At 41.6% G+C, this 26,466-nt stretch overlaps 1 protein-coding gene across 2 annotated transcripts in view; it reads left to right on the plus strand.

The window, feature by feature from the left end:
- The first annotated feature begins 1,512 nt into the window (after nucleotides 1-1,512).
- Nucleotides 1,513-26,466, plus strand: part of si:dkey-192l18.9 (F-box/LRR-repeat protein 7) — a 28,461-nt gene continuing 3,507 nt past the window's right edge. Inside the window, exons 1-3 of one of the 2 annotated variants that reach the window (XM_019274715.2) lie at nucleotides 1,513-1,982; nucleotides 6,524-6,613; nucleotides 25,525-26,001. In XM_019274715.2, the coding sequence (XP_019130260.2) occupies nucleotides 1,946-1,982; nucleotides 6,524-6,613; nucleotides 25,525-26,001 (604 nt within the window). In that variant the 5' untranslated portion in view covers nucleotides 1,513-1,945. Of the gene's footprint in view, nucleotides 1,983-6,523; nucleotides 6,614-25,383; nucleotides 26,002-26,466 lie in introns of both variants that reach the window. The other variant, XM_010749318.3, reaches the window with a different exon arrangement.

Genomic DNA, 26,466 nt, shown 5'->3' on the forward strand with positions numbered 1-26,466 from the left:
CGTCTGATTGGTTCAGTGTGAGTCTATAAAAGTGACACCTGTGATGATGCTATACTTAAATATTAATGAGTAATATGATGGAAAATAACGGCTTCCCTTCTGTCAATCAGAGAGGTGGTGGAAGACTGACTTAGATCTTTTTTTAAATGAGATTTAATCTTAACAATACACTGAAGATGAGAGAAAGGCCCATGCGATGTGAAGCCGATATGGTGGGTTTGGTGTGGGTTGGACCGGTTGAAGACGGTCCAGAGAAGTACCACCTAGCCGGGATGATATAAAAGTGTGAATCATCATTTGTAGTTCAGGTTGTGATATAATAGCCCTAAGGTTGCCAGTGTTTTTTGTTGAAGAAATATATTGGTTGAAGTACATAGTTGGATTAAATATGACACACTTTAGAGCTGAAGAGAGAGACCCAGTGGGCTGGAGGAGGAGCTATGGGATTGAAGTTGTTAAAAAGTTGTTAGACCTCCAGGCCTTAACGGCAGACAGACAACAGTCAGTTTTTCAGACTCATAAGCCTAAAAGATTCATACAATTCAATATCATCAGCAAACAGCGATAGGAGATGCCTTAAAATGATGGAAGGCCAAAAATAAAGGACCCAGGACAGAACCCTGGGGCACACCACAGGACAGAGCAGCTGTTTCAGACATGTCAGAAATATCACCAAGTACAAATATTCTCATATGTCAAAGTAATATTTTTATTTATTTGTATTTTTTTTGGACAAAATAAACATTGTGAAGGTGTCACTTTACCATCTCACTATTTTCTATTTATTTATTTATTTTTGATTGATCAATGGAGAAAATAAGTGTTGAGTATTATTCCTCAATCTAATAATATAATATAATGACATACATCTTAACAGTCACAGGGGAGACTTTTCTGTATGGAGTACTTTTACTCTTTTAATACTACTTTAATGCTTTGTCCTGACTATACTTAAGATACTTATGTAACATTTTCAATGCAGGAATTGACTTTCAAAGTGTGATATTAATACTTTTACTTCAATAAATGATCTGAACACTTGCTGGACCATAATTAGTAAGCATGAGTCAATTAATGTGTGAGCATCACTAATGTTGCAGCTGGTGGAGGCGGAGCTATAGTTTCAACTATTGTATATACTGCTGGGTGGCTTGATTGATAATATTAATTTATTAATTGATTTATATTTTGTAATAATAATCTGAATATGCAAAGTTAGTGTTGTAAGTATAGAGTACTGTGAGTACCTCAGTTGTACTTAAGTACAGCAGGCTACTTGAATAAATATACTACTGCCTTATAGACTATATGTTTCTATTCAAGAGTAAAAGTTGTGTCTTCTTTTGCAAATCTTTTGCATTATAGAAGCAGCTAAGTGATGTCCTATGTTGAATATGATTCCTTTGTATCTAAGTCACAGTCTCGGCCTGTCTTTGACTTATCTTTTTTTAAATATCCACAGCTCCCTCTCTGGTCTGCGGTCTCTTTAAATCCAGATCCAGTGGACGAGAGCTGCGCGTCCTCACAAACTTGTCTGGCCGCTGTGATTGCCCGCATTCAGCCTGATAAACAGCTGCTTACCATTTAGAGGCAACTTCACGAAAGTTTTCTTCAAACTCCCGCGGATCTGGATTTTTGTTTGTTTCCCCCTCTCTCTCTCTCCCTCTCTCTCCTTTTCTCTCTCTCCCTCTCTCTGTGGATGTTCAGATATAGAAAGTCTGCGCCGCTGGAAAGCTCAAGTCCGGATTCTAGGTTTTTGCGTAATGCTGAGGCGTCCTCTGTTCAACATCTGGATTAACTATTTGGAGTCGGAGCAAGCGGCCCTACACAAAACTCTGACTGTCTAGCCCTATCTTTATGGAAAGACTGAACCTTTTCTCTGGAATTTAACTAACTTTTTTTTTGATAAAACCGAGTTTTGCGCATAGATTATGTATTCTTTAAAATGGGTGCGAACAATGGAAAACAGTATGGAAGCGAGGGTAAGTGCTGTAATTACGACTTTAATGGGGTTTTATTTGAATTTCATCCTTGAAGGGAGTCTTTTTTTTAAATCAAACTAGTCTCCACAAAGGCTTCGGTGTTACCGTTACTTTGGTGCCCAGTTTAAACCGAGCCCTGAAACCAAACGCAGCAGATTTTTTTTGTGTTGCCTCTTGGAGTTTTCCCTCTGAACATTAGTGAGTTAGCTCTATTCCCTCTTCTATCTTCACTTTTCTTACACTTGAGTGTTGCCTCTCTTTGTGCAGGAGTTGGTCTCCATGTAAAATATTTGAATGTGTGGAAGATGTGCAGCGTTTGACTTCAAATCCACAGCTTTTTTTAAATTTTATATTGCTTTTAAAGATGTGCAACGTTTATATTCTTCTTATAAAACAGAGGGTGACATCTGGTGGTCGTATTTTAAACATTTTTTTCTTTTTAATTAAAGTTTCCAACTTAATTTTTTTGAAGTTTGAACCAAAAAAACACTTGAGCTGCTTTCAGTCCAGAATTTTTCTTCAATATTCAGCTTCACTTCAGGGATTTGAACACAATCACAGCAGGCGACACGTTCTACAACTTGCATAGGTGTTGTCTGATGTGCTTGACTTTTAAGTTAGTAGCGAAGGTGATATTGTAGATGGTTTTAAATCAAATATAAGTCCAAAGAAAAGAGCTGACTTGGCAGGGCAGAGAGTTCATCAGACAACACCAAGTAGCCTTATTCATGGCAGGAGTGTATTCCTGCAGGTTTGGAGGAGCTGGGTCAAAGGACTCGAGCGTTCGAGCATGTGGGTACTTCATCATTCTTATCTTGATAAGACCCAATTCCAGAGATTTTTTTGTCCACGGTGCCTGATTTGGCAGCCATTTTGTGCATATTGGTCAATGCCATATGATCCTCATGTAAACAAAAATACATAGTAGACATCGTGAAAAGAAACAAAGATAGATATGTCGATGAGAAATGTGTGCTGACCTTAGATGCTTTCTTACAGTGGACACACCTTCTCACAAAGTCTTTCAGTTCAATCTTTGACTCTCCTGCAGCTGATTGGTAATTGTTGTCGTCGGGCGGAGCCAAACAACCCAGAGTTTCAAATTTTGAACTTTGCAACTTGACTTGCAGGGCAGAGATTCTGATCATAATGAAAATAATGTCCCTCTGGCACAGATGTCCTCTCGTATCATGAGAGAAAATGACTAAAGGTAAGCAATATTTAAAAAATAAAAGTCAGATATCACCATTTTTTTGACTTCTTATCAAACATTGAATACTAGGACTGTGCTGGCAAGGCAGAAAAGTCATTATAAATGCAGAGACATATCACTCTGCTATCAGATGTACTACCACCAAACTGGAATGTGACTTAAATCCAGCGAAAAAACAACATTTTTTTTGTGATATTATAATAACCAGAATCTATATCCGAAGACTTGCATACCCCAGATTTGATAAAAATCTCCCACCATGGCATTAATGAACCCTTGGCAGCAAAACACTTCACCGCTATAGGCATGGTCTGACTTTATTCAGTCAGTACCAACAATATTACCGCCTCGGTCTTTTCCATCTAATCTTCAACATTACTTATTCAAGAAAAAAAAACAACAACCTGTGGTCCAACTTTACGAAACACATCATTTCTGTCTCCAGAGCAGAACTGTTTGTATAAATAACATTCCAGTGTGCTCTCTTCCTAAGTCAATAACTGCAGAGAAAAGGTTGGAGCTCATGATGTTAAAAATAACAAGTGGACCAGCTCCACCTAAGAATCCAACCGGTGAAGATACACGAGCAGATCGTATCACAGATGTGATTCCTCCTTGAGATGAACTTAAAACATACCCACTGTCATGTTAACAAACATTAATATGATGTAGGCTATGCAGATTGTAATCACCTGCGGTGTTTCTTAATGCTCCCTTTCACTGTAAGATAGAAGATAATGGTTAGCACTTGGCAAGATTGCACCTCTTTTGGCGTACAACATAAAACACAGGCTCCCAAGCTCAGTACAAGTACTAGTGCAAACAGACTTTGTGTTGATGCAACATCGCCAGATGTTAGGATGATGATGTCTTGCCTCCCCCGCCCCCCCAATTAAAACCGTGATCGTTTGTGTGCTAACAAGAACTGATTTGACTCTGAAAACATTCATTTCATGATTTACCAAGTTTCTGGTTTGAGTTCAGGGATACATGAAAACATTTTTGGATGAAGCCTACAGCAAGAAAAGCAACAAACAGTGCTTTGATACATTTCCTCACGAGTAATGTAATTCTGCAGATAGAAAGTGAAACTTCAGATGTAAGCAGCGTTTTTGATCATCGGATGAAGGTTTTCTTAGGATCAATCACACATTTTCTGAGACCGTTAAACACTCAAAGATGACTCAGAGAAGCATTGGACCTTGACGTCATAGTCTTTAAGATTTCCGTCCCGGTTGACTCGGTCACACCAGTGGTTACTGGTTTAAACTATTCTCTCAGAAATACACTGGAAGAGCAGCTGTTTGCTGCTGTTTACAGAAAAACCAAACAAACCCCCAAGTATTTTTATTATTGATGATTCAGACGATTCATTGATTCATCTTTTTGGCTACAAAATGTCACCAGTCCATCAGAGCCCAAGATGACACCTTCGGATGTCTTTTGTTTAGTCGAAAACCCAAAAATATTCACTACAAGTGTAAAAAAGGACTTAGGAAGCAAGAAGATATTAACATTGGAGGCACATAAACTAGAGAATATTGGCATTTTCTTAAAATCAAAAGTGAGCAAGCAGTTTCTCCTGAATCCTGGTGCGTAGATAAGCAGTATAAATACAGCAGGGAATGGCGGACTCCGCCACTAACAACGAAAACTTCTTTATAGTAGGGTAATTACAGATTGTAAACACCTTTAAATAGCTGTTTCTGAGAAAATCTTGACCATTAAACGTTGGTTTGATGTCATTAAAAAACCTACGGATGGAGTTTAATATTCACTTTATTTGACATTTATTGAAAATGTCACTTCACAAAAGACAGAATAACTTCGTATTGGTGCTATCACGATGTTGATCATGACCAACACCGGTATCTTAGCTACAAGTGCAGAATTCTGCAATTGGTCTGTCCACATCTGTTTTCAAGTGTGACTCGGCAATTAATTACACACTGGTCGCAGCTATGCAGCAACTCTCCACCAGCACATTATATAAGCATAAGACAGGAAGCAGGAGCTTTTCTGAAAGTTGTTTTTCCATGAAAGACAGAAAACAATCAGCCTTGCACAGATCCACATGCGTCAAACCAAACAGCCCTGCAGAGTTCCTCATGCTGAGGGAAAAAAGATGCTGTAACCAGCTAAATATTAAAATACATTTGAACGCGTTTACCCAGGCTTATGCTTTTGGCTCTGCTCAAATATTAGAAAAGTGGTCTCAGGTTGACTTTCTGTAAGTTCCTTATGAATTTCTAAATCATTTCTGTGGACTCAAAGAGAGGTAACAGATGTGCCAGCTGAGTGATGTCACCACAAAATGTCATTCACACTCATACCATATGAGCTGCAATGGTTTAAAGGATCTCACATGTATCTGTGCGATCGTGTGTCTCTGAGTTTGGAGACACAGGTTGCCTTTTTTTTTTCTCGGCTTTCATATATACACAACTTATTTCGGGAACTGTCTAGTCTGTTTAGGTGGCTGCACTTGATGTGCATGTGGCTGTGACTGTTTGGGAATACCTCTTCGGCCTGTCGTGCTGGGTGAAAGGCACATACTTAGTCTCAGGAAAGCCACAAAGCTGCATTTATGATCTGACAGAGGAATGAAATGCCATAAACAACTACTCCACAGGCAGCCTGCAGTCACCATGGCAGTCGAGCCCGTCTCGCTCTGGCAGCAGGAGCACACATTCAAAGAATATGACTTTAGCTCTCCTGTGTGCCTGTGTCGAAATCCAAATCCTAAATCTAATAATACAAGGACAGCTCGTAAAGTAAGAGTTCTAAACTCAAACGGGCGTGATAAAAAAGCACTTTCAAGTGGCGGCTCTACAGACTGTGTGGCCTAAGAAGTATGTCTCTGACGATACATTTACTTGTAATCATTCATTAAAGAGAGGGATTGCTCGTATCCAGCGCAGGAGTGTTTCCTCGCTCGTCTTCCGTGGAAGCAAAAGCTAAAGGGGCTTTAGGGGAGACTTTATTCTTCTTCCAAATATCAAAAAAAAAAACGGACACTTACTCAAAGAAACCACCCGAGACTTTGTGCACGTGCCAAGGCAAACCATTCATCCAAAAATCGAAGAACATAAAAGTCACGAAAGCAGAGAGCGATGGACTTTATATTTCCTTACACCTCATACCTCCTTACCATATTTAATGCATCATCAAAGTGCAATCCCGCCTTATCTGTGAAACGCCTGGAGAATAAAGCATAGGAAGTGTTTTCGCTCGTCTGAAATGGTTAAAAACAGTAAATCATAAGTGCAGTTTGTCATCTCCATACCGTGTCCCAGCACTTTTGTTTTTCTTCCCATTCCCCCTGCAGGTAAAGGGAGCTCAAGCATCTCTTCTGACATAAGTTCGAGCACAGATCACACACCAACTAAAGCTCCAAAGAATGTGGCTACCACCGAAGGTAAGGCATCTGGTGCTCATTAACCAAACTCCCCTCCCTTCTTCTTCTTTCCCTCCTCTTCTTCTTCTTCTTCTTCTTTTTCTTCTTCTGTTCCTCCTCCCACCCTTCTCTCCTTCTTACCCCATCCACTTTCTGTGCTGCCTATTTTTGGAGAAAAACCTGCGTGTTCCTGGGATAACCCTGAACTGAAAACAAACTCAGAGCTCCTCATCAGAACCCAGAAACCAAAGGCATTTCTAGGGCTTTGTTTGAGAAGAGAGAGCGAAGAAGAAGAAGAAGAGGAAGAAGAAGGAGAAGGAGGAAAAAAAAACACACTTCTGGCTTCTCATTGTGGAAGAATGCTTATCTAAACTTTGGTCCTATCAGGCTCAAAGCGTTGCCAGGGAGGGAGGTACGTATGCTCGAGAGAGAGAGAGAAAGAGAGGAGGGCGAGAGGGATTTTGTTGGAGAAGGTGCAGGGAGTAAGAAAAGAGCTTCACCTTCTGTTTAGACGCCTCTACATGTAGCGCTCTGGCTCCCTCTCGCCTCCCCAGCCTCCCGCCCTGCCCAGGCAATCTTTCAACCCCGGCAGATCGACCGTAGGGGAGCTCACCTCTCTGTCAGGAGTGTTACGAAATGTAAACTCTGCGCTCGCTGTAATGTTTCAAGAAATACTTTGCAGGTGACAGATGCCTTTTGAGGCCTCCTGTCAGCAGATGTCTTAACTGCGGATCTGTCTGATACATTTTTGACAATCTGTCAAAGGAGAGTTTCTTTTATTTTGAAAGAACCAAACAAAATGAGGTGTTATACCCCCACTGTTACTTTCAAGGTTCTGCTCTCTAGGATATCATAATACAATAAACTTGCTTATTGATCAAAATCTTGAGCAAATCCTATCCACAAGCTTAACCAGCATCATTTAATGAACTAAGTCATGTTTCTGATATCATCCATAGTCGTAATATTCACTCAAATTTTAGCTCTGTTTTTGGTCTCCACCAGAAATGCTTAATAAAAGAGAGGCTTCCCGTTTAGGAGGCCAGCAGCAGGTCCTGAGTCTATTAACTCTAATGAGGAGAGGCGAACGTGAGCTCAGATTATGAGCAATACTTTCTCCTCAGAGTCACTTATATAAATATTGGACTCATTTTTCACAAGCCGCATATCTTCTGAACATTCTTACGCTGAAATGACATTTTCCAGACGGATAAATCAGGAGAAAATTAACTTTGTTTAAGACCTGTCTCTGTCACAGCGGCAACAGACTCCTCTCTCTGTCAGTCGCTGATGATCTATAGCAACTTAACTAAAAGTAAGAGAACGTTCTGAACCGTCTCTGGCACAACACAATCTGATTTCATCCGTCTGACACTTCCAGACGAGATTTGGAGATCAGGGGCGAGGAGACCACGGCCGCTCAGGAGACAGGAAGTGCCTCATAGCACTGAATGTGGTACCTTCTGTTATAGAATATCTTTGTCTCCGCCAAGTCCTGAATAAAATATCTTCAGCTGCTAAATTCTCCACTGTGTTCATCACCAAGTGACTAACTTTGCCCATCTGCTGTTTGAACCAAAACAATAGGCTGAAAGACGCTAAATTGCTACGTAGAGCGGAGGCAAACCGCTGAGTTTGGTGACCACGAGCGACTCGTTCCACATCACACACAGTAATTTGATCTAATGTTGGTATAAAAATATTGATTTGTGCAACTTTAAGCCATTTCCATAGCAGATTAATTTAGCTTTACAGCACCAGTAAAATGAGATATTGTCCAGCGAGTCTAGTCATTGTTGCAAAATAAACTCCGACAGGATGATGCAGGTCCTTGGTAATCACTGTAATCACCATGAAGGATTTATTTTTGCAACAATGACCCAGTCTCTGTACACTATCCAGCTTCTAAAATATGACATAATATTGATTTAAAAATGATTTTATTGCGTCCGCTGTGGTCCTTTTCAGAGTCTATGATCAAAACTGTGTCCATAGCAACAAGTCTGTTATTCATAGCAGCGGTCTGGTATACAGAAATAACAGACCGTAGAACGCTGTAATTGACCAATCAGAATCGAGCGTTCAACAAAGCCATGTAATCACAATGTATAGCATCCTACATTTACTCGGCTCATTTGGGAGTGTGTTCCACTGGGCAGGAAAGAGTATGAGTTATATGAGATATGAAATCTCAGAACCCCGGTGAAGTAATCACTGACTCACTGATTCTGATCAAAAACATTTGATCAAAACTCCCCCCAGATAAATTACAGCCCCTCTCCGTTCCTCTGTGTGTCGTTCGCCGGGGTTGACCGGTGACTCACCGAGCGTTTTGCACGCTCATACACAGATACGCTCGCCCCGTTCCTCTCATGCATTGTCAACACCAATCTTAAATTTGCTCTGGCTTGATGAATGTAGTATTCTTGTGGTTCGGTTCTGCCCACAAGAAAACAAATACCAGCTCCAGCCTGTGTTTATAGCTGTCAGTCAGCTGAAGATTTCAAGGTGATTCTCAGAGAGAAGAAAAAGGAGCAGGGAGAACAAAGCGTCGAGCTGACTCCTCACGAGACATTAGACGTGCTTATGGTTTCATGCAAGATCTGTGTCAATTAGTTTGTTTAAGGGAGGTTAATTCACTGATTAACCTCACTAAATATAGCCTGAGATGTGCTGCGCTCCTGCGAGCGTGCATTAGGACAAGGCAGATTACTCATTCGACTTCGCTGGAAATGCTGACTCACTTGAATCCGTCAGTTGGGGAGCTTCTGGAAGCGCACCCAGAGTATTTTTGGGAAATTGATAATTGTCCTGAATGTGTCTGCTTTGGAGAACAACCTGTGCAGATAGAAATATATAGTATAGAGCAAGGCCAGTGGCTTCCCGACCATAATTTCCCTCCACTGTTATGACTGAAATTGTTATTTTTTTCTCCATGCTAAGTGGGAGTAATTACATGGTCTGGAACCACCACGGCCACAGGCAAATCCCCCCTCCTTAAAAAGACACACACACACATAACACACATAGACACGCATGCATACTCGCCTTCACACATTCGCACACAGTGGCAGATCACACAGCCGTTGCCCACCTCGTCCTGTGGTCCACTAAACTAATCAGGAAGCAGTCTGGGCTGTTTCCCCCGCCACACACTGGGATATAGTCATATTAGATCTGACACGGTATCCTCATGCTGCAGTTAGTTAGTTACTAAGTTAGTTAGTTGGTTGACTGCTATACGACATAACAGTCATCATATCTACATCTACATACTTTGGGGTAACGTGTTTTAATAGAATATCTCAAGTAAATTGTTCAATAGCAGAAGAAATCCTACAAGCTGAAGGTTTTGTCCCAATGGAGGACTGTCCTCATCTCCCAGGCTTTGTCCAAGTAACTGGCTAACATAAATGTTTCCCACGTGAAGCTTTGTTCCTGTTTTATATCTTACGAAACAACATATTGTGTGGTTCCCAGTGAAAGGGACAAACAAAGTAATTTTCTCTATCATTGCGATAGAACGTTGAACAAATCCACATTTCTTCATCCAGACTGACATACCACCTAGATTCAGAGCTGGGGTTAGGGTTACGTACATGAGTAATTTATACCTAAATAAATAAAAGATTTCCCAGTCAGATAGAGTTGTGCAATATAATTGAAACCAACATCACAATATCAAAGTCTGTGTGAAGGCAATTCTGAGATTTCTTTCAAAATACAGTGAAATATGTTGGAGAATAGTCGCTGAAAACACGTGAAAAGACTTTGGTATATCACTGAAATGTGGAGTTAGACATTAGAAGAGTTTTTCACCAGTTTTCAGTCTCCAGGATTTTGTGGGCGGTCCTTAAAGGGTGGCTCGATGACACGCTGAGGCCACCCTGAGCAGAGAGATAGAGATTAATTCATCTCGCTCAGAGCGTTTCAAAGTTAGTTGTGTCATTTTCTGAACTCATCTGACACGTTTCAGTCGCTCTAAAATGGATGCTTGACCGCTCCCACGAGTGGGCGTGGCTTCAGTTTATTCAGAGGACACGCCCCCCACAGTCCTGGAGCTGAGAATTCATTTTTACCTGATTTTGACACCTAATTTCATAAACATGTCACACTTTCTTGTTTGGTCCGACAAACTCAGAACATATTTATTCTGACATTACATGGACTTCGCAAAAGTTTCTCAATATTGTTATGTAATCTGTGCAAAATTACAAGTAAAGCAGCCAAACTTATGTTCAATGCAATTAACTGAGCTTCGCTGCTATTCATTACATCTCATAAAAGTTGATTTGTTTTATAAGTTTTGATTATAGCTTGCTTGAAATTATAATTTGGCAAACTTAACTGTACAATTCCATGTAAAGCCACTATGTAACTTTGCTCAACAGCAGCCGCAAGTGACATTTGCAGGGCAAATGTTAAAACAAGAACAAGCAGAGAAGAGTTATCGAGCCAGCAAATATCTACCTCAAATTAACTAACCATCATAAGCTGGACCAAATAAGGTTGCAACTGCAACCCCCTTATGTGTATTGAATTGAGAAAGAATGACTTTAATGCTTGCGAACTTTTGATTTGTAAGAGAAAAGAAAAAGTCCTGTGTGTTAGATCCAAACCCGAGACGTTGAGAATGAATGGCTGGATACTGCACCGAATGTGACCAGAACTGTTTCATTTTTCTACAAATCAAAATTTATGCCACCAGAGGAATCTGAAAGATGCTATAATCATCTCAGAACTCTTTACATAGTGGCTTTAAAGTCAATAAATCAAAATACTGAATTATTGCGCAGCCCTAATATCAGCATGCAGATGGAAAGTAGTCTGTTGTCTGTCTTCTTTCACTCCTCCAACATGCATTCCCACTAAATCAACATGAGGAAGTTACACTCATTCTTCCTCCTGAAAACAAACCGAGCCGAGTAGTTATTTGGCAAGTTTTTGCAACATGTCTCTGTTTTCATTTATTATTTAAACAGGCTTGTGGTGGCCTGACCCAGTTGAGTTGCTTATTAGCTGCAGACTGCGAGGCACAGTCCTGGACAGTAAATCCTTCCTGTGGGATGAAACTGAGTATCTCCCAGCAGGGGCTACACTGTGACCCTGTCTGGGCCTCAAGGGTTTACTTTGGCACAGTTTAACTCAGGGTACCTTCAAAATGTTGCTCAGGCATGGCAGGAGCTCAACAGACAACACCCTGAGATGTTGGGCCTGTGTTTTTTTTTAACTCCTAAGGTCTGGTTTGATATTCCTATATCAGCTGGAGACTGTACCAAGCTTTAGTCGCTGATGTAACACAGACTCACAGGGGCGTTGATCACGTCAAAGCAGCCATGCTTTGGGGTCAGCTCCTTCACCCATTTATAATGGCACCAGGAAGGTAGCTGGGAAACAGGGTATGGTGGGAACAATGAACATGCTCACTTCCTTTCTGAAGGACCAAAGAAACAGTGATAACAGCGAGAGGGAAAATCTTACTCTGTCCTTCCACACCAGAAAATACGGGAGTAAAAGGTCACACTGTAAACATGTCCTGATTTATGTGCAATTCTCCATATGTCAACCAAAAAAGTCAAAGTTTTAGATGCTCCTTCTTCTAAAGTTATCACATCTTTGTACAAGTAATTAATATGAAACAATATCAGACCAATTATGGCCCTATCATGAGGCTAGGTAGACAAGAAATTCTTAAATTTTAAAGGTCCAGTGTGTAGGATTTAGTGACATCTAGTGGTGAGGTTGCAGATTGCAACCAACTGAATAGTGGCCACAAAATAGCGAAAATCTATCCAGAGCCAGTGTTTGGTTTGTCCATTCTGGTCTACCATAGTAACATGGAGGTGTAATATCTGAATGTAGAAGAGGTCCCACTTTCTCTGTAGATAGAAACACAATAATGCTTATTTTCAGGCGAATATAAACTAATGAAAACATATTTAATTTCTACCAATAGATCCCCCTAAACCTCACAAACTGGACCTTAAAAACATCTACAACGTGTACCATATCTTCAGTGCACAAATGTTAACATGGCAATAAAATCTTGCCCATTTAGCTTTGCATGTCAGGCAGGTTGTGTAAAACCACAAAGCAATGATTGGTGCATTGTTTTAAACGTCTATGAATTAAGTCATAGAGGGGATTAAAGGCACATTCATCCCCATCGTCTGACATGTTATGTTTTCATTAAAATGTTCAAATGTTTTCTGGAATTTTGGCAAAGTCGAATGTGAAATCAGGCAGGGTGTGCCTCCATCTGACAATAAATCCAGCGACATGACACGGCATTGCTGCTTTGCACTATTATGAGATTATATTTGTGGTTTTTAATCAATGTGACAATTTTCTCATGATGCATTATTCATAACTGTGGGCATGGACATATTTGGCCTCTAATTTGGAGGACTTTGGTTTTCATATGATTTATTCAGCTTAAAGAAGAACTGTCCTCTCTGGTTAAAAAGCCTGTTTTACGTCTTAGGTGTGGTCAGAAATGTGCTCTCCTGCATGCGTAAGCACACCCAGCAGTGATGTCACAGAGTCCTGGACTACACCTGTGCATCACTGCAGCAAGATGAGAAGATTACACAACTGGTGTTGAGTTACTCTTTAAGAGGAAGGAGAATTTTCTCAACTTGAAAAATAAACACTCCTTAAGATGTTACAAATCAAGAATTCTGTGGTTGTCAGTGGAGAGCGACGTCATGGTTATACTCAGCGGGGGGTGGTATGATACAATATGATAACCTTAGCCAGATGTGAGGAGCTGTTTGTGAAATTGTTTGGTTTTCACGCAGGTGTTTTCAGGGGGGACCTTTCTGCTCCTGTCCAACTTATATTGAAACGTAACTTATAATATTTTACGTTGCACGCCCACACAACGTGTTTTCAATTACTTCGTAAAAACCTACATTTTTAAGTCGGCTGGAGGAGAAAATGATGGTGCCACAAACAAAATAGACGCTGTTAATATTGATCTCTGGTCTTAGCTCTCAGTCATCTGTTGTGAAGGCGGCGTTAGGGTCAGCTTTGCAGTCTAAACAACCCCTCCAGAAAGCTCCTGTCTCCAGCATGTTAATATTTTTACCCTCCCAAAGGCAACAAATCCCTCACACTCCGTCTGTAAACTAACCTCGCGGGCTTATGACCCATTTACTCGTGTTTACTCAAGCAGATATATAGTGTTTCACTGTTGATTTTTGTCGTGCCAAACGCGAAAGAGGCTGCATTGAGGTGTTTGTGTGCGTCGCTGCCGTCAGGACGTTTTCATTGCACGGAGAAGATTTAGGTTGTTGTCCCCCACTTATGTTGTTTCAGCATCCGTCAGTATAGTCTTGTAGGTACTTGCAGTATATCTGCTAAGCTAAACAACTTGCTGCTCACTGCTTCATTTGTTGTGCCGCTCTCCAGCTGTGTTGGAAGTCCTCACACGGCCAGAGAAGTTTGTTTAGATGGAGGACCATCTGTTTTTTTAAGGGAAATGTTTGGCAGGTGATCTTATGGAGGATTAGAGGAAATATTTTTGTAGATGCTTCTAATTTCATGCACACGAATTCACATTTTCCAGAAGTTTGTGCTCCATTCGCACCATCTTAACTTAGGACACAAAGCAGCAGCCTGCGGTTATTTCAAGGCGTTTTCAACAATAGCAGTCGCAATGAGAAATATCAGCACTTTGCTTTTAATCCCCGTTGGAAATTGTCTATGTTAAAAAAGAGAGAACACAGAGAGGCAAAAGAATGCCAAAGCTATTTTCCCCAGATTTTCTCCATCAGCTGTCCTCGCTCCACCCCCTTCCTTTCTACCGCTCCTAGAGCCAGGAAATCTGAGTGAAAAAGCACAGAACAAGGCGGCGAGAAAGAAAAAAGAAAACAAGTGAAAGCAGTTTAGCAAAGGAGGAGGAGGAGGAGGAGAAGAAGGAGAAGGAGGGGGAAGCGAAGTAAAGGCAGTTCAGCGGGCTCCATCTCATAACTCTTCTCTGATTACTGCTCCGTCTTCTCATTCTCTGTCTCATGGAGGAAGCGGCTGGCTCTGTTGTTTTGAATGCGTTTGCCATTTTCTTCAACGGGGTCACATTTTTCAGTTCTACTACAGGAGCATGTTTGACAGAAGTTGGGAAACGCGCCACCCTTGGCCGTAACGCACACGCTTGCTTCCTGTTAGATTTTGGCTCGCGGGCGATGTTTTTACTGTGATACACCTGGGTCTGTTGGGCTTTTATGTGGCAATAGTGCTGCAGTTGTGAACCAGCTAAAACTGACACATTGGACTTCCCCTCCCCTCTTTTCATTCTGTGGTTTGTTTCATTACGTAAGCAGGGAAGTGTCAGTTGTGGCTAAAGCTGCAATGGCACAAAAATGAGGGGAAAATCTACACAGTGTTCTTGAAGGGGTCTCGGGTTGGATGAATTGAAGCATGTTTTTTAAACAACCAGAAGAGCTAAATGAATTTGAATTTGCGGTCGCATACGTACAGCACCTGGCTCTTTCATACGATGGAAAAAGGTCGCTCAAAAGTTTGACTCCATCTTTCGTAGATGGAGAAAACAGTTATTGTGGTTGTCAAACCTTCTACCCATTTTCACGACTCGGGCTCCAACTTAGGCCTGATCCAGGAACATCCTACGTGTCAGGTCCTCGATAGCCATCACGGACATTTTAGTGGTTAATAACATTTATTACGAAGGAAAATATTGAGAAAACAAATTTAATGGGTCTTATTTTAGCCTGAAGCCTCCCAAATGTTCTCAGGATTATGCAGTACAACATTAAGTCAAAGGATTTAGGATGGAAAAAGGCTCTCTAAGCTAAAGTTACCATCAAAAGATGTATTTGTACTATCCGTAATACATAACTGTCTGCGCACTATTCCTCCTTTTTTTATTTTACTCCCACTCAGGAGGGTTAATAAAACTGTCTGGTGACACAATAATAACAACAATAAAGTAATAATCTAGTTTCCAAAGCAAAAAGTGACAACTAGAACAATTTAGTTTGAATTTGGCTGGAGAATTGGCTGGAGACACAATAAGCTAAAAATAACTAATAAGCTTGGTTCCAACCAGCTAAACTGACTAAATCTTTAGTAACAAGAGAGCTCTTGCTCTCGTTAAGAGATGTTTTGTACCGTCTGTAACTGTCTGTGCAAAGGTGGAAAAATGTGCATGAATTGCAACAAAGAAGCAGAAATGTATTATTAAAAGAATAGTGCAACATTTTGTGAAATGTCTATTCACTCTCATGTCTGTAGGCTACTGTAAATATGAAGGAACAGCCAGCAGCCAGTTGTAAAGCTTAGCGTTGGTAAGTTAACAGTTATACTGTAGGCTACTACTTAAACCAATACGCTTAAGCCGTACACAAACACGAATTTCAAAACAAGGTTTTTGCAGTTTTACAAGGTGCTTTTTAAACTTTGTACATAGCCAGACTAGCTGTTAATACCTGCTGGTTGTAGCTTCATATTAAGCACATACGAGAGTGGTATGAGTCTTCTCATCTAACTTCTGGCAGGCATGTTTCCTCAAATTTCAAACTATTCCTTTCAAGTCATTACAAACCACAAGATTTCTAATTGTGTTTTTGTGCATTTTCCTTCAAAAGAAAAATAACCTTTTTTTTTTAAACGGCGTTTCTACCATTTGAGACAAAATAACTTCTCTCCGGAGTTAAAGTGAACTCCTTCTCTTGTGTCAGGAGTTTATAACCACAAAAGTTCCAGCACTTCCCTTGTTCTGTTGCTTCAACCACATGAGATCATTACATTTGCTCCTCATCACAACCAAATCAACCGTTTAGGCCAGCGCTCGCTTTTCCATTCCCGTCTGATGTGCAAGCTCTTCTCGGCGCTGTGTGTGTGTGTGTGTGTGTGTGTGTAGCCAACCTCCTCAGTCATTTAACATGACTGTCACTCCGCACACACTAACCCTCCTCTCACGCCGCTGCCAAAAGGGATAAACTGTACAGAAAGGCATTTCATGCACATGAATACTCATGTCGACCCCCACCACCCCCTCCATCTTTGACATCCTGATTTAACAACCTGTAAGAAGATGACGTCATTTTGAGTTTTCGGTGATTTGCCAGAAAGGCCAGATCAGTTTTTGCATGATGTCAAATTGCTATTAGATCTCAACTTGTCATCTCTATTCTGGAAAAAAAAAAAAAAAAGTGATGAATGGAGGCACGCACAATCGCTCATTTTTTTGACGGAGCGCCTTTCAGTAGATCACGCCTTTTTTTTTAAATATGTGAGCGTCTGCTGTCCTCCTCAGACAGGGGATTTATAAAGTGACGAGGGCGAAGCGTGGAGACGTTTGTGTCTTTCTGAACTTGACAGAGCGGCTTTAAAGAGGCGGAAAACTTCCCCGTGAGGAAATTAGTCGCGTTTCTGTTATAGTTCCTGGCGCATGTACGGCCCTGAATCTATACCTTCAAAAAAAACGAATCCCGAGACTGAGTGAGTGTGAGAATAGATCCTGAAGTAGTGGAGTTATGGGGGTTGTGTGGAGCTAAGGAGCCTGTTTCCTGTCCAAGTGTGCACATTGTAAAGGAACCAGCAGGCCCTATTGTCTTTCAGGTTGTCCAGTGACGTAAGACCTTCCTGTAGTGAAGGCTTTGCTGATAGCCCCGCCGCCACACTGTACGGTAATATCAACTTCCATGTATTCAATAAAACCCAAGACAGACAGATGTTTTTTTATCCCAGGAGTTCTCTCCCTTCTCTCTGTCTCTCTCAGTCGGATGTTTCCCTTTAAAAAAAAAAAAACTGGACCACGTAACCGTTTAGTGCTGATAAATCAATTGTGCTTTTGATTCTCATACACATTTCTTTGTCCTCTTGGATTGATTTTGATTTGATTTCCTGACTTATGAGTAGAAAATGAGCATATCTGATTCCCTCACATGCACCACCACCACCACCACCACCACCACCCTGTCACGGTCTTGGCAGGGAAGAGCACCAGCAAAAGCTTACAGAGCAGGAACATGTCACAGGACTAATGGCATTGAGGTAATGGATTGGTCCGTTCTGCCAGATGCAGCAGTAATAATCCTGCGAACTCCAGACAGGGTCTTAGCAGAGCTTCACAGCGCTGCAAGATCCTGAAAGGAATCCCTATAGCTTTGGTTTATGACCAGACTGCGTCAAAGTCTGGACTGACCCTGCCTGTGCACTTGTCTCCGTCTCTGGTAAAATCTGCAGACTCTTTTGCCAATTTATCTTCCCTCTTTCTTTTCCTCTTGCCCCTATTTTCTTCTAGAGGCCTTCGAATAACTCCCCGAAATCTGTTTTTGTGCCTTACTTCTTCTTTTTTTTTCTTCAAAAGTTCATCAGGTTTTTGTCATTAATGGGACATCACTCCTGACATCCAGCTGCGCCTCTTCATCTCGTCTCTTCAGTGATCACTTCGATTGATTTACATTGAGCTCATGGTTTTCAAAGCACAATCCAGATGTGTCTCAGAAGTACGGCTAAGTTGATGTTAATAGGATCCTGCTGCGGCACTGCTCTGGATCAGCATAGATTTGGGTATTAGTGGCAAAATGATTTCAGCCAAGTATGCCTTGCTGTGGCTATATGCACATTCAAAATGCATGAGTTTCTCTTTCATTTCACCACTGTTCCGTTGTTCTTTGTCCAGGGTAAAGACCAGATGTTCCACTGTTTCTCCTTTGATTTCCTAAACCAAACTGAATCTTCCACCATCTGCACTTACACTGCCTTCAAGAGCAGTTTAACAGCTGCATGGTATTTGTTCTGTTAATGATAGGTTTGCAGTGATACAGAGATATAAAACACGACACCACCGCTACAGATTTCAGCAGAAACTTTGAGAGTTACAAGAGTTTATTCTTTCATGCTCCAGAGTTTGGAGCTGCGGGTATATTCTCCGCACGCTCCTAACTCAAAGTGAACTCCGTAGCTTATCAGCCGGTCCTTATTAACGGATAGACTTTGCATCGTTGCCACGGAGATGGATCTGTTGACATGCAAGCTCTGTAGCTGTTATGATTTTATCTATAGCACGTCTAAGGGTCTGTTGGCCTTTAATTTAAGCATGAAGTTCATTCTCGATCTTGGAAAGTGCAGTTTACAATCCCAAGCTGAGGGTCACTCTGGAAAAAGCTATTACAGTACCACTAAGTGTCCTTCTTTTATGTCAAACTACTGTTGTTGCTAGTAAGTTAGACTTTTTTATAGACAGTACAACTGTAGTAGTAGTAGTTATACAAGAAGTATTATAGTTTCATTGTTTAAGAAAGTTAAATATAGTGTAAAGAATGGACGGCATGTCCGTCACCTGTAGGTTTCTACAGAGCCTGTTGGTAGTCCTGCCTCCGGGCTAACCTATAAGACGTGCATCATCGGCTGAATGATGCCTGGGTGCTTAAATAAGCCACCTGTAACAGCACCCACCTGTCAGTCAAAGCGACCACACTGTTAATCCTGCATAACTTTAAGCCTTAATATAATCTGAACAGGTGAGTTATATATAAATTCACCCTCAGTACAGTTGTCATGAGCGGGAAAATTAGCTACAGAGACCAAAACTGTTTTTTATACCAGGCTGGAAACATGTTTATTTCTGCTGTGAAGTTTTAAACATGGGGACTTATGGAGACTGACTCACTTCTGTAGCCAGCCTCGTGGCTGTTTGAGGAGCTGCAGTATTCGGCTTCACTTCACGGCCACCGAGATTGATTTCAACTTTCTCAGGAATGTTAATAGACTTTCCGCGCCTGATAAATTGTGCTCGTTCCTTATTTGGGTAGAGTAATACGCTTCATCTTGATTTTTTTTTCTTCTTGTCATGCCTGGCCAAACTTTTTTGCATTCATACCTTTTATGTCTTAACCCCACGGCTCTTTATTTAGACTGTGTCTGCATGGCTGGCTTTGAACTAACGTGTTATTCTTACTGTAGAGATGGGATAGAGTGTCTGTTGTTTGAGAATATGGGAAAATGTGGATTGCAAATCCATGAGAAAGAAAAAAAAAAGGCTTGCATGGCAGTTCTTCAGATGATACAAGGAAAAAAAAAAAAACAGATCCAGAGTGTGAGAAGAAAAGTGAATATTTCGGTCGTAAGATCATTGTCAGCAACTTTAGCAGTGCGTATTGTGTGTGCGCCGTCACCGGTCAGTGTTGATAGGATAAACAGATGCTGTGTTCGGCTTGAAAAAATAGACAACACCTGGATGTCCTTAAAGAGACCCAGGTGCTATCTCCACTAAGAAACTGTAAAGCTGTCTTTATTTAATTCCTCCCACCAGCTGTGTGGAAGTGTGAGTCTGAGAGAAGGGAAGGGGGCGGACGAATGGTCTAATTAGTAGCACAGTGTTTCTCGGAGGGTTGGAGTACACTTCTGAGCAGTGACACATGTAATTACGCAATTTTGGAAGTTGCTCCCTAGCCAGTGGCAGACGACTTTGTCTCCTGCGTGCAGAATGCATCGCATTAGTTTGGAACTGGACAATAAAGAAACGCCTCGTTCATCCATCAAAGCTAATGACTCAAGAAATGTGTCACATACTGCTCGGTGGAAAATCTGACCTTTTCCTCGATGTGTTGATCTTTTCTTCAGGATTGAGTGGGATTCAGATATTTAGACATCAATATATGATTAATATTCCTAATATTTAATGAATACATCAATGCAATACTTGAATATAGCTCTGTGTTGCACAGTGTGTTGTTCCAGGCATGTTGGATAAACCCAACACAATCCATCACGAGGTATTAACTCAGGAATCCTGCAATATTTGCAGTGTACTAGAATAAACATAACCCCCCGCACCACTATTGTCACGACATATTTGGACAGGTGTGTGAAATTTGAAATAGATGAGGTGTTTATAATGACATCAGACCATTAAATCCTTTGTATTAAACTGAAAAACACACGCCAAGATAAGCTAGATGACCTCAAGGAAATTATCCTACACATTTAAAGTTTAACTAATCGTAAGCAGACCACCCAAGAATGCGATGCATTAAACCCAAACTGAGGTCAACCATTAATTCCTAACATCCCCTGTAAGCCAAATGAAAGTGGTTTGACTAACATGCATTGCTTTGTGGGTAGCAGCGCCGCTCGTCGTTTCGCTCGCATTTTGGACGCGAGTGAGAATTTTAGGGCACACAAGAGGACGTTTTAAAGTAGCCGTGAATCGGTGGACATGTTCCCGAGAGGACGAGTCTGTGGATGTCATCAGAGGTGGACTGAGCCAAGGTCTGGAATATAGATCTGCAGGACAGTCGTAAGGACGGTGTCACTGCCCAGCTGTCTGTCTCTGCACACAAATCCACATGACAGGCAGGATGTGGTCCATTCGTCATGAGGATGCTGACATACACTGTGTAGAACCAGATTACTACCGGTCCTGAAGCATCCATTAACGTGGTTCAATCATGGTTCAATCTGCATGACTGGGAAATAGAGATACTTTAATACAGTGTTGATACAAGTATATCATGGTAAATGTATGGGAATCATAAAGGAATGTACACACAGTACAAACATTATAAACTTCATAAATATTGTCCCAATACAACCTTGGAAATAAGGAGCCCTACCAACTCAACACGGAAACAAAATCTAGTATCAAAATGTCCATTTCAGCCCATTCCTGTTTGCATTCCCACTGCATCTGAAAAACCAAGATATGACTAATTAGACTGATAAAGGATTAAAAAGTGATGGCTTTGTTTGAGGTGTAGTTTTAGCACAATTCAAGACAACAACACCAGAGGAGTCATGGGCCCTCCGCAAAGTATTGAAGATCTGCTGAGTGACTTTTTCCACTGTTTTGTACATAACCACATTGAAACAATTAACAAATTAAGTGAAGTTTAGCTACACTCACTAACTTCTCTCTCTTTCTGTCTTTATATTTGCTCTCATGTCAGGAATTGAGCTCCAAAACTTTGTTTAAACCTCATTACCATTACAAGAAACTCAAATCCAAAGTCCTAATATTGATACTTGTGATAACCAAGGCTTGTCTGAAATAATTTCATACACTCAAAGCTTGTGTTTAAGTCTACTCCAATAGTTCATGTGCCATCAATCAACTACATAAGCCACATTTCCACCGCAGCATCTTTCCCAAGGGATCTAGGAACCTTTGGAGTAACTGAGTGGGTTAACACCGCAGGGATTAGGGTCGAAATTAAGTTCCAGGGACATTGTTTTACCCCCCAAAAAAGACCCTCCTTTGAGGGTAGTACTTTCCAAAACAACAGGAAGGTTGGGGATGAGGGTTGCAGCGATGAGCATTTCTTACTGGTTGAGTGCTCGCGGCATTTTAGCCAAAATTTGCAGCAGTTTGTTTTTGTAAAATGTGTAAAAACAGCTGTCACATCTTCATATATCAGTGGACTAATTTGACTAATCTGCTCAGGTCTTCAGACTGTGCTGGAAAGGCAGACAACAACAGGCTGAAGGAACCTTTTAGTTCATCGAAAAGTACTTTAGGTGGAAACGTGGCTGAAACTTCTCTGAGGTTTTTGCAGGTTGTTTGGTTTAAGATTGGTTCCTATTGAAGAAAACAACAAATCAGTCTCATCAGATAACTATTATGGAGATAACTCAAACATTCAGTCTTTGTATATGTTTGTAATTCAGCTCCATGACTTTGTTTAAATGTAATAACATTACAAGAAGTCCATAATATTGATCCCAGAGACAACAAGGGCTTGCTTACAGGATGAATTAATTCTATACAGCTGCAGCTTCTGTTCTACCAGTCCACAATGTTCTGCACTATTAACTCAACCTCAATAGTTCCTGGGCCTAATATTGTTAGCAACAATTGTTTGAGGTTTGAATGAACTCTCTACACTTGAGGTTTGTGTTTGACAATACAGTAACTTCTATTCATACTACAAGAAGATCAGAAACATTTGGGGGTTTAGGAACTACAGCTCGACAATAAAACCTGTAGTCGAAGGGCAGATGAAGTCCTAAAAAAGTTCCTGTGGTGAAAAAAGGCCAGTTGGTGGTGTTGTTATTCTGTTCACTGCATTTTTAATACTAACAACACACATTTTTTCACAACTGATACAATATATTTCCTTCTGGAACGACATGCAAGTTCCCATAAAAGTTCCTGGGTTCTTGTAGAGTAAAATATGTCTTTTAAACCAACCAACTCACATGAGAAAATTGGAAAATAGAGATGAATTTAGTCTAGACTGAAGTCTCAAACAGGCAGAATGATCTTTATTTTGAAAGATAACACCTCCTATATCACCCGTAAAGCCTGCGGACTCATAGTTGGACAGCTGTAAGTGACATCATACTCGTGACTTTTTGAAATGCTTTTAGTGATGACTATCAATCCAACTGAACTCGTCGAGATTGGACAAGACGAATTGGAGGGGGGATGAGGAGACAAAGATAGCATCAGAGAGCACACTCAGTGTCCCAGTGTGATGGGTCGAGGAGTCAGGGAATCAGATCCGACGCCCAGGCTTACGAGGGCGACGGCTCCGCCGTCTCACGGCACATTGATGGGATCCAGCCAGTGCTTCTCACAGCTGCGTCTTCAGGCGTGGCGGCAATCAGCGCACATGTGTCAGGAGGGCCTCAGTGTTTACACAGGGCTAACTGTACATTGTCAGCTCCAGCACCAAGCTCCTCAGCTGGTCGCTTTGAAGCCACGGAGTTCATCTGACGAGGGGGGCCCTGTGGCTGCTGCCCCGAATGCCGGGAAGGTAATCGTGACACATTTTTTCCCCCCAACATCCAAAAAACGTGATAACGAGGTCCATGGAAACTCCTCTTCACTGATGATAAAAACTGGTGTGGCTATGGCACCATTGCGATGAACCCCTGCACTTTTTGACCCATTTTCTTGGCTCTTTCTTATTCCCACAAATAAGCGGCAAATACAATGTGACGTGAAGCCATTTCCAGTATAAATACAGTAGAGATCAATGGAATAAATGACTTTTGGTGATCAAAAACAGCAACAGTCCTTCAGAATAAAACATCAGCAAGAAATTAATCGCAGTAGAGGAAGTGAGACCGGTGTCCAGAATGCAATGCAGCCGCAACACATGTTGTGTTTTAAAGGAGCATTCCGCCAATCTAACGTATCAACATCAACATCGGTTTACTGGGGAACTCCACCGATTTTACACATCAAAGTTTGTTTACAGTTTTTGGGGCGTACTACTGCACATGTGCAAACAAAGTATTGTATAAAGCCCTGTGTGGCTCCAGAGGGGGGCTCTGAGGAGTCCGATAAATTGCCATCAAGTGATGCCACTTCGTCGTTTGTTTGGACTGCAGAAAATTAAAATGAAAAAGTTTCTGGGGGTGTAAGAGTTAGACAGAAATGAGCTTACCAGAACTCTGTTCTCATACCTGCCAGAGATTCAAGGCTAGTCAATGCAACTGTAGCCTAACCTGAAATTCATTGAATCTCATTGCGGACAGTATCTCTAGTTCTGCTTCATCTGTGTCATGCTAAATGCTAAATCGGCCGAGCACTCTTTCATGGGGACTTGTAATCAGCCTGTGAAAACAGCTGTGTAATGTCTTCTGAGGCTCTGGAGGGAGCTTTGTCTTGAGAAAGTCTTGGGAAAATAACCTGAGGGTTATCTCATCTTGGGCTCGGCGGCGCAGAGAGCCAGCATTACGACAAACCCAGGGCACGGAGTTCGAAAGATATTGGCATTTACCAGGCAGGGATGATCTAATAAAAGGTTGCTGTAGGTTGCATTATGGGAAGTGTAGGATCCCATGTTTTTGAAATGTGACCCTGCTAAAACCAAGATTATTGAATGTAATCCCATATCATTTATTGCTGTATTCACTTTAATGCAAAGCATATTGAGTTCCCCTGTAATGAAATGTGCTTGCTTGCTCTGCATGTCTCAGCCTGTTGACCAATTATTTTCTCAATCTGACTTCATGTGAGACCCCCAACTTTATGAAACACTTAATCTATGGAGCACATCTCTAGGATGCTAAACTAGTTTGTTCTTGCATTTCCTACACGATGCTTTCTCCACAGTCAAAAACAGTTTTTTTTTTTTTTTTACATGTCCGAAGTGATCAGGGAAATGTTGGAAATTAAAAGTGGATGAGTCACATTTAAGGAAAGTCCAGCAACAATTTTTCATTGCAAGGTTATTCCTGGAGAGCAACATGAACGTCATAGATAGATTTTTCCTTTAATAGAAGTCTGTAGAGTCGACTCTTTAATAGAGGATTGCACTGACCATGGCTTCCAATTCAGAGTTTGCAGATTCAGTTTAACACACTTCAGAGTACAACCGTAACACTTTAAACTCTTTGACAGTTGTTTCAAAAATGTATTTTATTCATAAAAACAAAAAAAAATGGGCGATTTTGCTGCTTTTTCTCCGTTCAGATCACATCTGACCAGATCTTGCTCAGCAAATACTGTACTTGCACTTCAAAACAAGGTCTAGATTAGTATAGAGGCTGCTTAAAACACAGTTTCAGATCTATTTCTACATGTGAAAACAAGAACAAGAGTGATTTTCTCGACCTAGATGACCACGTCTTGATCAAAAACTTAGTTACTGTAGACTTGTCAAATCACTTGAGGTACCTTCTGCAGAGGTTTTAGGGTCAAAACCTCTTTAAAGATACGCGTTGCAAAATGTCCTACATAATTTTACCTCTTCGGAGTTCATAGACATGAAATAAGTAACCATTCATCTTCGTCTTTAGACACTAATTCCTCTTTTCTCTCTTCACTATTTTCATATCTCCATACATCTAACTCTTTTCCTCCTTTGATTCAGGTTTAGACTCCAGCACACGGACTCTGAGCACCCCCAGCCCCGGTCTTATCCTGCCATCCAAGTCCTCCTCTCTCTCCTCACCTGCCCTCTCCAGTAACGGCCATGAGACCAACTCCTCTTCCTCCTCTTCTGCCCCCGCAGAGACCGTTGCCGTGGTCCACTCTCAGCCTGGCACTCACACGCGCTCCCGCCAGTCCAAAGGCCACCACCACGCCCCCATCGACCTCCTCCCCGACCACAGCCTCCTACAGATCTTTTCCCATCTACCCACCAATCAGCTGTGCCGCTGCGCACGCGTATGTCGGCGTTGGTACAATCTGGCGTGGGACCCGAGGCTGTGGGGCACCGTCCGGCTAACGGGAGAGCTGCTTCATGCCGACCGTGCCATCCGGGTCCTGACCCACCGGCTGTGCCAGGACACCCCGAATGTGTGTCTGACCCTGGAGACGGTGATTGTGAATGGCTGCAAAAGGCTCACAGACCGGGGGCTGCATGTCGTGGCTCAGTGCTGCCCGGAGCTACGTCGCCTGGAGGTCGCCGGCTGTTATAACATCTCTAACGATGCGGTGTTTGAGGTGGTGTCCCGCTGCCCCAACCTGGAGCACCTGAACCTCTCAGGTAAAATGAAATACAACTGTCATCGCCGTAACAATAAATCAAAATCCACCTTAATGGTAGTCTGACTCAGTTTTTATTAAGGACCGTCTGCTACCCTGCATCACGCACATGTGTGGCTTTACCTCAAAGAATTCCTCATCTCAGTCTCTCTCAGTCATTTCTACTAAAACTGGTAAAATCATTAGAGGAGCAGGAGAGGCTCTGCCAACCTTAAGCTCCCATGTGGGAGAAGAAAGACTTTCTTTAGCTGAGAGCAGAACTTACCTCAACATGAGTAAGGAGAGCGGTCTGCTGCTTTCATTAAGGAAGTGACACAAATAACATTGACTTGGACGGGACTCCGGTGGCAGAGCAACGTCTGCACCATTAGAACCAGGAAGTAGGCCCTTTGTTGTAAAAATAACCTTTAGAAAACGTTTGGCTTTTATTTGAACGGCACAAAATAATGAAATCAAGACTGTGCAG

The sequence above is a fragment of the Larimichthys crocea genome, chromosome XXIII (assembly GCF_000972845.2).
Source record: "Larimichthys crocea isolate SSNF chromosome XXIII, L_crocea_2.0, whole genome shotgun sequence".
Lineage (NCBI taxonomy): Eukaryota > Metazoa > Chordata > Actinopteri > Sciaenidae > Larimichthys > Larimichthys crocea.